The sequence below is a fragment of the Camarhynchus parvulus genome, chromosome 2 (assembly GCF_901933205.1).
Source record: "Camarhynchus parvulus chromosome 2, STF_HiC, whole genome shotgun sequence".
NCBI classification, from domain to species: Eukaryota; Metazoa; Chordata; class Aves; order Passeriformes; family Thraupidae; genus Camarhynchus; species Camarhynchus parvulus.
Window position 1 is genome coordinate 129,446,949 of NC_044572.1, and position 12,194 is coordinate 129,459,142.

Genomic DNA, 12,194 nt, shown 5'->3' on the forward strand with positions numbered 1-12,194 from the left:
CTGGAGACAGCCCGCAAGAACGGACATTGCCCATTCCATGTGAATACATCCTCGGACCGGGATGCTCAGATGGTCGTCTGAGTTCGGACTCCTGCCTTTGTATAGTTGTACACATGTATAGACCCAACTTTGCATGTAAAGACACACAAAGAAATATGTGGTCATCCTGGCCCTGGGCTAAATAAAGTGTATATAAGCTGACCCCGGCGAGTGCATGGTGTGTCTTTGGGGGAAAGCTGACCTCGCGCCAGCCGGATCCCAAAGCACCCAGCTTCTGCTCCCGGGACTGATAGCTGACTTGGCTGTGGTAAGATTTTTGAAATTTATATTTTTGTCATTTTGTCTAATAAATTGTTGTCAATCTTTTCTAATTGGCTACGGATCATAATTCATTTATAACAGGATATGAGGTGGTAAAGGGCTCATTAGCCTGGTGGAGGAAAGAGGTGATGAGTTTTAGTTGGATACAGGACACCTGCACCTTCCAATTTTGTTGATAACAGTTGCAAACAGAGGTGATGTCTGTACTTCTCAGTATCTTCAGGTATGCTGAGCCAGCAGGGGAAAAACCAGGAGAAATGAAAAATGACAGAAATTTACAGACTTCAAGGGCAAAAGGAGAGAGTTCTGTTTTATTAAGGTACTGGCAGAGCCAGGCTATAAGTCCAGTGTAAACATCTTCTCCGAGGAAAACGTGAGCCTCTGGCAGCCCTGTGCAAAAGTGATTGAGAAAGAACAGCACAGGCAAGGGAGAGGAGAACAGGGGTGGACACAAAAGAGCCACATGCTTTGGTATGCAGGCACTCCATGTGGAGCAGATCTCTGAGGAGACTGCAGCCCATGGAAAGCCAACTGTATCTGAGGGAACATGTTACCAAATTGCATATCTGCTGCCAAGCAAATAATCAGATAACTGCCCAGCTTATTTTTGAGGTTTCTTGCAAATGCAGCACAGATGATTTCATCTCATCCAAAATGTTAAAATTAATCTGTGAGGCTGGCATGAATGAGAAGGCCAGAAGAAAAAAGAGCTGAATCTCAGTGTTCTCTAGACTCATTTCTTGTGACTCCTATATTTTCAGAGCAAAATTGAGCGGCTTTCAAGTAAGAAAAGTGGGGAAGGAAGCATGCAGTAAAGCAAGCTTTTCCTTGGAGAACATTTCAGCTCTTGGCAGAGCAATATATCAAAATGTTTTAATAACATGTTTCTTAAATCACCACCTTCAAGTAGAATTATGAAGCTGTGGCCCAAAGAAGCTAGAGTTACAAGTACACTTTACCATCAGGAAGGAAAATGGGCAAGTATATAAATTTCCTAAGATGTTAGAATCACTATCTTCTATAAGAAAAATAATGAGAAAATATCCCAGTAGTGAGCTAAAAAGTTCCAGGCATTTCTCTCAATAAATTTTAAAGATTTAAACTGAAATTTTAAAAGAAAGAAGAAATTTTAAAAAACCAACCTAAACACCAATCATTTGTTGTACATTGTTTGGTGCTGAAACACAAGAATTTTGCTTTGCAAGCACATCAAGCTGTGTCATTGCAATGGCTTTCTTACAGGCTCTGTGCTCTGAGTTGTATCATGCTGGAGAAAAATACTGTTCTCTGATCCTTTTTAGGCAAACCAGGGGAATGAATGACCTCTTGAACCCAATCTGGATCGTAGCAGCAGCCCTATCTGATTGCATGTTGGCCAGTCTTTGTGGCAGACGGGTAGTGTCAGACTTTTATTGGAGGCTTACTTCTTTTAGAAAGTACAGGTATTTTTTAAACTTCATTACATTAAGTATTCCTACAGCTCTGAAGACCTGAATCACTTGCAGCCATCCTGAAACACAGGTTCTGAAGCAGCCTGAACAAAAGGACTCTTAAAATGGCTCTTTACTACGACAAGAGTCTCTTCCTCAAAGTCGTCACCTCCCTGTGCCTGAGGACAATACCCAGACCTTGGTTTCTGGGCAATGTTTAACCCTTTTCTTATCTTAATTTGCCAAATACAAAACAATAAAGAACACCTTTGTTCACCCTGGAGCACGTGGCTAATCCTGCAAGCAGGAGATGCAATTCTCTTGAGCTGCCCTTTTGTTTAAGCGCTGCAGGCAATGCTGGGCAGCAGTGTAATTGAATTATTCAAAGCCAGTTGAACTATGCTGCACCACCTCTGTGGGCTGTGAGTACAGATAGAAGGCGGGAATCCCAAAAAGTTTCTAAGCCAGCTGTCCTCTTCCAGCAATCTTGTTCAGACAGGTATTAAAGTAACCAATTTTAGTGAGCACTAGAAAGAGCAAGAAAATGCCGAATGGACCAGAGCATCCTCTGGCGGGAGGGAGAAGCTGTCCCTGCAGTGAGAAGATCACGGGAGAGAGATGGGGAATACAGAGCAGGAGCAGGACACGGAGTACACTGGGTTTTGTTAAACAGCTTGCAGCACAGGGAACAGCTGGCAGAGCAGCCAAGTCGGGCTGTGTCCCTTCCCAGCCGGCCAGCAGAGCTCTCAGGGTGTGCTGTGGGGAATGGCTGGCTGTGTGAACAGAGTTTAGTGATCTGCAGCTCTGCTGTGGTCAGAGGGGCAGGCAGGAGCCCTGAGCCTGCATTTATTTTCTGGGTACATCCCACAGCCCTCACGCTGACCAGTGGCTGAGCAAGGGTGTGTCAGGCTTTGACCCTGTGCAGTGTTTCATTTCAGCATTGAATGTTCCTTTGGAAAAAATTCTTACCATATGGATGCCACTGCAAAAATTTATTTTTTCAGCACAGCTGAAACAAGTGCTTGCAAGTAAGCTGTTAATTCTCTTGACTTTGTCTCACTTGCTGAGCAAGACGGTGATACTGATCCTGTTCAAGTTTTGATGAATAAAGATGACAATCTCGAGTATCTGTTGTACCTCTGGAAACCTTGGCAAAACTCAGGTGTCATCCAGTTTAGAAGTTGCCCCTGTTGCACCTTAAATGATTTTCCACCATCAGGGTGTAAGATCAGGTATTCAGGATTCAAAGCCCCCTCTGTAACACGTGCTTGTTATTTCTTGCTTTGTAAGGCAAAGTGAGAGACGTGGAAGTTTTGCTTACAGAGGCTGTGTTGAGGAGGGTCTGTGTCTGCGGCAATACTCAGGCTCTGAACACTCCCCACCACCAAAATCTTGCCAAGCAAACCAAATACAGCTCGTAATAAATCAGTGTGACATGAAGCCTGATGTTTCCTGCTCTTTCCCATCAGGCTTTTTGAATGGAAATTAATAATTATACAGGAAACTGCTCTGAAGTGATCAGTGTTTGCTGCTTATTCTTTCTTCCTTTTCCTTCTGAGATTATGGGGGTTAAAGCCACCGATGGGAAACCATAAGTGAAAGCAGACATGCGGCTCACCTCTCCTCACAGAGAGAAGGGCTGTGCTGCAGGATGTTATAAACTGTGTCTGCCTCTCACAGCTCCAGGGCCCGAGTTCCTGCTGCCTGGCTGCTAAAGCCCAGCTTGTTGTGCTCATGCCAGGCTGCGGGATGCAGCTGCTGCTTCCCTGTTCGCAGGTACAGGAGCCCAGCAGGGACAGCTGCACAGATGGCCACAGACAAGGTGCTGCCCTCATCTGTGCCTCCTACACGTAGGACTCACAGAAGATCCGAGCAGAGACCAGCTGGTCCAGCTTGATGCTTGCAAGCAAATAACACCCACCCACCCACTGATCCTTCTCTGATCCCCCCAGCAGCTGGCACTTGCTCCTTACAGCCCCCACACACAGTGTGGAGAGAGGAAACTACACAGAGAGACACTTAAGAAAGGTTTTATAAGAAGTGAGGATGAGCAGGCAGTCTGTCCAGCCAGACTGCACACGATTGACCTCTTTTATGCCCCCGTCTATCTGATCCTCCTTCTGCTCCTTCCTGATCCCCCTCCTCTAATTATTCCCTCTCCTTTGCTCCTTCACAATCCCCTTCCTCTAATGATTCCCTCCAAAGTTTTGCAGTCTTCCTCAAATATCCCAAACCCTCCCGTTCTTCTTGCTTGGCCCTTATCAGTTACAAACTGCAGGTGGCCCTGCCCAAAGCTCTTCAATGGGCCATCAGTCAGTAACCTGACACTTCTGCGGTTTGGCATTGTCTCTCTGGTCCCTTTTCCACCAGGTTTGCATCTGTGTGTCCTTGTTTATGGAACCCCCCTGAATTTATTGGCACCTCTGCTTTGAAAAGGTCAGGTCCTTGGTCAATAGCCTTCATGAAGCAGACGCTCCTGCCTTCCTCAAGGGATGCATGCAAGGGTTTCATCTCTAACTTAACTAATCTCTGGCACTAAAGGACAAGGTCTCTCAAGGTTATCAGTGAGACAGTCCAGACCCCACGGCTGGTGAATTTCCTTTGGCCTCTGGAATATTTGTCAATACTGATGTTTCATTTTACAAGAATTTTAGTTTCATTTTTGAATATCAATCTTAAAAATATTCGGCTTATGCATAGAATGTAGTCAAAATATAAATTCAGGGCTATCTGGCTCTTCCTTTTATACACAAAAATTCCTGCCAACCCCTTGCCAGTTTTAAAAGGACAAACTAAGAACAGAGGTTATGTAAAATTTCTACTTAAAGTATTTTTAATTTAATTTACTATAGTGGCTTTATAAGTAGGGATAAAGCATATCTAGAAATATTCATCTGTGCCAAGTTAGCTTTTATCTTGAAGTTCCTGTTCTGTGAAGATGTACGTATGTATGAAATAATGAAGAGCCCCAAAGCAGCCATATAGGGAAGCGCTGGAATATTTTCCATGTTATATTTTGATGATAAATCGTGGAATTTGGTGGCAAGCAAAGACGGATGGCAGTAAATAAATTATGCTTAGGGTCAGGGTAGACATACAGACCTTCTGACAGTATTTTCTTCGTTGTTTCATCTGGAGGACAATGCAAGCCTCAAATAATAAAACATGAAAAGTCAGCTGCTTGGTAGGAAGTTCAGCTCAAATCTGCACAGTGCTTGAATATGCAGGACTGGGTCCTTCCTCCTAATGATGTGTGTCCCCCTCATACCCCACCATCATCAGGACATTAACTACAGGTAGTGGCCATGAGCTCAATGTTACCTTGTATATCAGTGACACGAAGAAATTCCAGGCACCCCAATAGCAGCAACTTTGGGAGCGGATTAGGAGGGCACTGTGAAAGAAAACAAAGGTTTTGGGGTAAATTCAAAAGATTCCGTGACCTCCTCCGATATTATCTTTCCTTATAGAGAAATGGAGTTTATTTCTGTTACTTTGCCACTCAAAAATTGCGAGAAGCACCACAAGCTTTGCCAAGGAAGCGCCGAGCCGGTTCACCCTCACCTGGGCTCATTCCAGGCGCGGCGGGGAGCGTCCCCCGGGGAACATCCACCCGGGGATCATGCCCCGGGGAGGGTCCCCCGGGGAGCGTCCCCTGAGGAGCGGCCCCCAGGGAGCGTCCCCCGAGGAGCGTCCGTGGCCCAGCAGGGCTGGGGCCGGGCTGCCGCTCGCTGAACGCCCGGGACTGCGCATCCCGACACTCTTCCGCGCTTCGGGGCCGCTGCTCCGAGCTGCTGCTGCTGCTGCTGCGGGGACAGGCGCCCGCAGAGCTCCCTCCGCCGGGCTGTGTCGTGCCGTGCCGTGCCGTGCCGTGCCGTGCCGTGCCGTGCTCTCGGTCCCGCCCGCCGGGAGGGGCGGCCCCAGCCCGGCCCCGCCCCGCGGAGCGGCGCGGACAGAGACGCGGAGCGGCGGAGCCCCGAGGAGTCGCCGAGATGCTGAGCTCGCCCTGGGCGCGTTTCTACTCCAACAGCTGCTGCCTCTGCTGCCATGTCCGCACCGGCACCATCATCCTCGGCGTCTGGTACCTGGTAAGGGCGGCCCGGCTCCGGGCGCTCGGCGCCGCTGCAGGGGCAGCCTGAGGGGCTGCTCCGGGGGTGGGGATGCCGATGGCAGCGGCTCAGGCTGCCCGGGCGGCCCAGGCGGGATTCGGAGGGAGCCGCGTTGTTGGAGCAGCGGAATGCGCAGGCAGCGCCGCTGATCCCGGCGGGCACCGGCTCTGCGAAACTGGGGCACGGAGCGAGTGCGTGTGCAGGGCTCAGGGCAGCGGGCAGGAGATACAGGACACACTGCACGGGCAGGCGCGGGAGTCTCAACCCAAAAGCTGTGAGGGGGTTGAAAACGTGATAAGTGAAGACCCCTGGGGTGAAGCTTTCCCCCCAAACTTCTGGGTGGTCTCAGACCGGGGTGGCTGCAGCAACGGGCCCCGCCGGTGCATTAGCTCCAGCAAGGCTGCCCGGCCCCTGGGCACGCCGCGGAGAAAATCGTGTTTGATCATCTCTGGTCGCTGGTTCATACAGCGTTCGGGTGTTCTTGTCACTGCTGTTCCCTGTGTGGCAGGTAATCGTTTGGCAGTAGCGTTTTGTCCTGCCTGGTAGGGAGCTGAAACCTTCCAGGCAGCTGTTCGCAGGTACTGGAAAGATACCTTGCTTCTGCCGGGATTTCAGGACACGAGTGAGGAATTTACCCTGGGGACACCAGCGTTACCATCAGTAACCAAAGGCTGTTGGACGTTATTTGGCCCGGGGAGCCGCGTGAAGCTCTCAGTTCCTCTCTGACCATTGTTTCCCCATCCTTTGCGATGTGGGGAAAGCGGTTTTCCCAGAGCTGGTCCAGCTGTAGTCGCAGGGTGTTCAAAATGAAAAGAACTGGTTGTTTGCTGTAGGTAACGTAGATGCACTTCTCAGCCTGCTCCGTTTCTCGGTGTGAGGAATCGATCTCCGTCTGATGGAGAGGCTGTGCAGAGCTGTTTGCCAAGCATCATTTTTCAAATGATTGCAGACGGAAGCAGATTAGACCCGGGCTCATTTGCTAACTACTGAAATTCCCTGCAGCAGCAAGTGAAAAATGCAGGGCTGCCTCCACTGTAAGGCAGCTCATTAAATAAATTCAACCCGTGTAATAAAAAAAGCTAGGTTGACATTTATGTCCTAGAAATCATATAAAATGTTCTATGTCCTGTAAAATGTGTATTTCACCACTGAGAAAATTGTGCATTAGTTGAACCATTTCTTGCTCCTGGTTTAATAAAATATGGTTAATAGCAACATCCACAGCTGTACAATACTGGCAATATTGTAAAATATGCCTCTCTTTGCCTGGCTGCAATTAAGTTTTGCTAGGTTGTAATATGACCTGAAAGCTTTTGAACATTTCTTCTAGGGAGCTTATTATTTCTTTCTGCCTTCAGCTGAACGAAGCCTTTTCACACCGAGAAAGGGATGTAGATATTTTATCTGTTCAGTGGACCTAAAATTATTTGAGGAAGAGGGAAGTGCATCACCGGGGCTTGGATACAAAGAAAAGTCTGATAGCTTTTAAGACTGTTATAAGATCTGTTATAAACATTTAAATACCAGTGGGCCAATTTCACATTTTACTGCAAAATTTGGTCTTAAATTTCCTTTCTTATGAGCAGGTATTTCCTGATTTACACCTCTTGTTTCTTTTGCTTTCATAACTTTTTCAGGGTGGATTTCTAAATTACTTCAAACTGATAGAGCACACATTTCTTTCTGTGCTTTTTTTGCTATTACAAGTATTTAAATTTTAAATTTAAAAATTAAGAATAGATATTTTGATGCATGTAGATAATAAATGCTAAGCCTTTTTGATTGCTTATTATGTTAGGAAACAAAAAGGAAGGAAGGAGTAGTTCCTTGAATGAATGGCCCTGGTTGAAAGATCTGGTTGATAAAGTCAAATACAAATGGATTTCTTTGGCTCAGAAGAACAGTTATGGTTTGATTACATAACCATATAACATAACATATAAAACCATATAACATAACATATAAACCCATATCATGATTTTATTACCATGTGCTGTTGAGGGTTAACATAAAATAGATGTTGTCCTGGTGGCATTTTTTTTCTCTGCATGTATTCTGGGTGATTGCATAACTCCAAACCACACATGACTTATGAGCATTACTTCAAAGTTCAAAAACTGTCTCTGAGTTTTTGCAACACCAACATCTATTCTACATATGCTTTGCCATTATTCCTTACAGGAAATTACTTGAGGAAAAACATCAACCTTGAGAATGAATAGTTTTCTTGTTGCTTTTTCATTTCTCACTACCTGTGAGGTGTAAGTTTATGACAATGAATACAATGATTCAGTAGCGGAAGCATCTGAAGGAGGAAAAAGCAGTAGCTTAGAAGTTTTGGCAGACTTTTAACACAACATTTTTGCATGTTGAACCAGTTTTGAGTTAGCAGAATTTCAGGAGGCAGAATTTAATGTCTGAGTAAATGTGGAAAAAGTAGCGGCTGAGATGGAATTCATCTTCCCAGAGCAGCCTTCTGGGTTCCACGCTGTGCACCGGGAGTTGGAAAGGTGTTGATAACACACCAGTGTTTTGTCTGCTGCTGAGCACTGCTGGCTCAGCATCAGGGCTGTGTCTCAACATTCCACCCCCCACCCCCCAATCAATAAGCTTTAAGTTTAATGTTTTAATTTAGTTTTAATGTTTAACTGGGTGTTTGGATTCCCACAAATAGTGGGGAGAGTGGGAAGCCAAGTGCACGTGGAGTTGTCAATGCTTCTGTTGAGGGCGTTTTCCCACAAAAGTTTTCCCAAGGGGCAGAGAGCTTTTCCAACTCAAGCACAGCAGCCACAGACACTTAAAATGGTCTCATAACGTATCAATAGCTGAGAAATAAATATTTAACGTTATTTTAGAACATGATGGATCTCAGAATACTAATGTTTCTATAGCTCTTCTGTTTCAGCAGTTTCTTCCTGGTAGAGCCATTGGTGCTCATCTACAGAAATATAACACACTGCTGGGTGATGTTGCAATATAGCAAAATAATTCAATATACATACTGCCACTGAGCACTGAGATACTTCAGTGTAAAAAGTGACTTGTAAATGTTGGAGTAGCCCGGGGAAATTTCCTGAAAAGAATATCTGATGGGGTTGCAGAATAGCCCACACTACAGGGACTAGTGTGCTGCCTTGGGGAGAAAAGCTTAACGGAGGGTGCTGCAATGTTAAATACAAACATTATGGTAAGGATTAAAAAAAAACATTAAACCCCAGTCAGCAGTATGGCTGACTGGGGGTTAATGTTTATTTCAAACCTGAGGACCAGTTTGGTTTGGCTGGTTATTAATTTTTGAGGTTTTATCTGAGATGGACTGTACACTTGTCTGTATTATAACGACATCAGAAGCCGCAGTAGTAACGCAGAAACATTTTGGGGCACAAAAGTCTTACAAGTGTTGTATTTAAAAAAAACAAACCAAGTGAAATTAGAAAGTCACTTCCCATAGCTGAATTTTGTCACTGTGCTGTTCAGAACAGTGACAATGCTGAAATGAGCCAACTTCAGTTCTGATCTCCAGTGGGTGATGGAGTCTGGTGCAAACTGGCATTTCAGTTTCCAAGTGACCCACTCAGTGCTGGTGAGTCAGAATAACAACACCCCTGTCAGTGACAGCATTTACAAACACAGCATGTCTTCTTCCTGAGGAAATGGACTCCACTTTCCTTGTCTAAAACACAAAGAAGGAGCAACATCAGATATGCTGACAGTGGCATGGAAGGATTTTCCACTCTCCTGACAGTGAGGTTTCTGCACACCCTGAGGATCCACCGACACCATCTGGGATAGCAGGAATTCTGATTGCTGATTATTTCTGATTGCTTTGGTGGGGAAAAGATGGAATTGTAAGGAATTGTATTTTAAAATTTGTAAGGTATCTATTAAAAAAAAACAACGATAAAAGAAGGGGCCTTCTTGTTTGAGCTCTGTGTGCCCAGTGCCTCAGTGCAGCAGAGCCTTGGGCACAGGCTGCTCCTCCCCCTGGTCCCACAGCCCCTCCAGGACCCTGCAGCATCACCTTTAGCACCTCTGGTGCTGCTGGCCCTGGGCAAGGGATTCGTGCAGAACGGGGTGTGCTCTGCATTCACCATTGCCACGCCTGGGGAGCCGCTGCCCTCCCGGAGCTCCTGACAGTGAGGGGCTAAAAATAAAAACTAATGGGAGGCTGAGAACCTTTTATAACCACAGGTTATCGAGCTGTGCGGCTCTCACTGAAGGATGTGCAGTAAGAACATAAATAGAGCAAGCTAAAGTTTTTAGCCAAGGTGGGTTAAATGTTTGAGGTGCTATTTGTGGAAAGCTCAGCATGAATTGCTGGTTGTGACATTTCAGTTCTGAGTTTTTTTTGAATATACTGTTGAAAGCATGTCTAATATCCATCTCTGTCCCAGTAATCTTTTAGTGAAAGGATTGAATCCTAATGATGAAAAAATATACTGGTAGTAGACTACTATTGCAAAGGAAAAGAAAAGCACAATGGGCTATGGTCTCGCTGATTTAAGGTTGAACCCCCTGACAAGGTTGGTAAAGTGAACTTGATCTGCTGTCAAAAGGAGAGTCAAAATATACATTTTGTGACTAGGCCACATTTATGTCCTGGCATTTTTCAAGCCTCATGCAAAACAGCATGTATGGCAATGTGCTTAAATACCAGTTAGAAGATTTCAGTAATCTTGGTTTACTTGGCAGGGGGTAGAGATCAGCAGTGACTGCTCATGTAAACAAAATATCCCTGCACTGAAGCCTTCCAAGCTGCTCCATCCACTCTCCTACAAGCTTTACACTGTCTGAGACTACTCACATCACCAAACCTGTGACTGAGGGTCCCTTGAACAGGTGGTGAAGGCCTTTTTAGGAAAAACAAAGAAATTCTAAGAAGTTCTTGATTATTTTTAAACCTGGGAGAATCAGGAGATTTTGAAAACTGAAAAAAGAACTGAAGTTGTGAAAAGAGCAAAATTACACAATCAGAAAGCCTGAGGTGTTATCTCAGTGTCAGGTTGTGGGAATTTTCATGAATACTGATATGAGACCTTGTGTTTTACTTTGAAAATTAGCTTGCTTTGTCTTTATATGGAATGAAGTGGGCTAAAAATAAAGGATTTTCAACTTTATGTCTGTATGAAGGGCCATAGTAGCCAGCTCACTGAAGGCTCAGTTCCTTCACATCACCCAGGGATGTCTCTTCCTGTGTTGTGCCAGTGGGATATAGCTGGGGATGGGTGGGATTATCCTGCACCTTTACCACCCCCACTGACAGCCCAGTACTGCTGGCCCTGGGGAAAGGATTCCTGCAGAAAGGGGCTTGCTGTGAATTCACCTGGTGTTTCCTCTCCATGGCCAAGACCTGGGCTGTATATTCAGGGAAAAGGAGCTGGGTGATGCCGATGACATTCCTAATTCCCATCCCTTGGTAGGAGATGTAGCGTCAGCAGTGCGTGAAATTTCTCCACTCGCAAGTGAAGGTGTCATAATGTCAAATTACTTGAGATTCCCAATTCTTCTAATAGAAATGGCTGAATTGATTAAATATTTATTTAGTCCCCAAGTGCCATGTCTATAAAATGATCATTAGTTTTTCTATTGTCTGTACTTCGTAAGATGAAAGACAAGATCATAGAAAAAACCCAGTAACATTCCCAAATAACTCATTAGACTCTTCCTATGCACATGCTTGCTATTGTGGAGAGTGGAGAGAAAACTTGGAATTCATTATGAATAAAGGAGAATATTAATCTTCCTTTTCAAGGCTTCCCTGATGATTGATGTACATGTTGAATATCCAGCTGAGACTGGAGTCAGAGGAGGTTCAGGGTATATGCTCTCGGACTGAATCACATCCATTTCATTATCTTCAAGACCAGGGGGAAAAAAATTACTGATTCTACACACAAATACCTGCTCAGGCCCTGTGTGGTATTTTCTTAACAAACTGAAAGCACATGTATGAATTTTAGGTATGTCATAGCAAAAAATAAAGACCAATAATGATCATTATTAGCATGAACAAAATGATCTTATCTGAAGGACCGTCTCAATAACCAAATTCTGATTGTAACTTCTCTAGAGATACATTGTTAAATAATTTAACAGTTATTAGCTTCAAGAATGGCATCAGGAGAACTTCTTTAAGAACTCTTGTGCTATGCACAGGCCCAGGTTGGTTTCTGCAGTGCAGGACCTTATCCCATCTTTTTTTCTCCAATTCATGCTTCAGGCCCTCTTCAGTCGAATTGCAAAATAAAGGACAGCATGGGAGGAATTTAAATGGCACAATCAATAAAATAGCTTGCAAAGAGCCTAATCACTTAGCTGTGTGTGACAGAATCCA

The 12,194-nt window shown here is 45.0% G+C and overlaps 1 protein-coding gene across 1 annotated transcript in view; it reads left to right on the forward strand.

Moving 5' to 3' along the window:
• Positions 1-5,688: 5,688 nt before the first annotated feature.
• Positions 5,689-12,194, forward strand: part of LAPTM4B (lysosomal protein transmembrane 4 beta) — a 59,959-nt gene continuing 53,453 nt past the window's right edge. Inside the window, exon 1 of the mRNA XM_030944017.1 lies at positions 5,689-5,839. Coding sequence (XP_030799877.1) covers positions 5,744-5,839 — 96 coding nt within the window. The 5' untranslated portion in view covers positions 5,689-5,743. The remainder of the gene's footprint in view (positions 5,840-12,194) is intronic.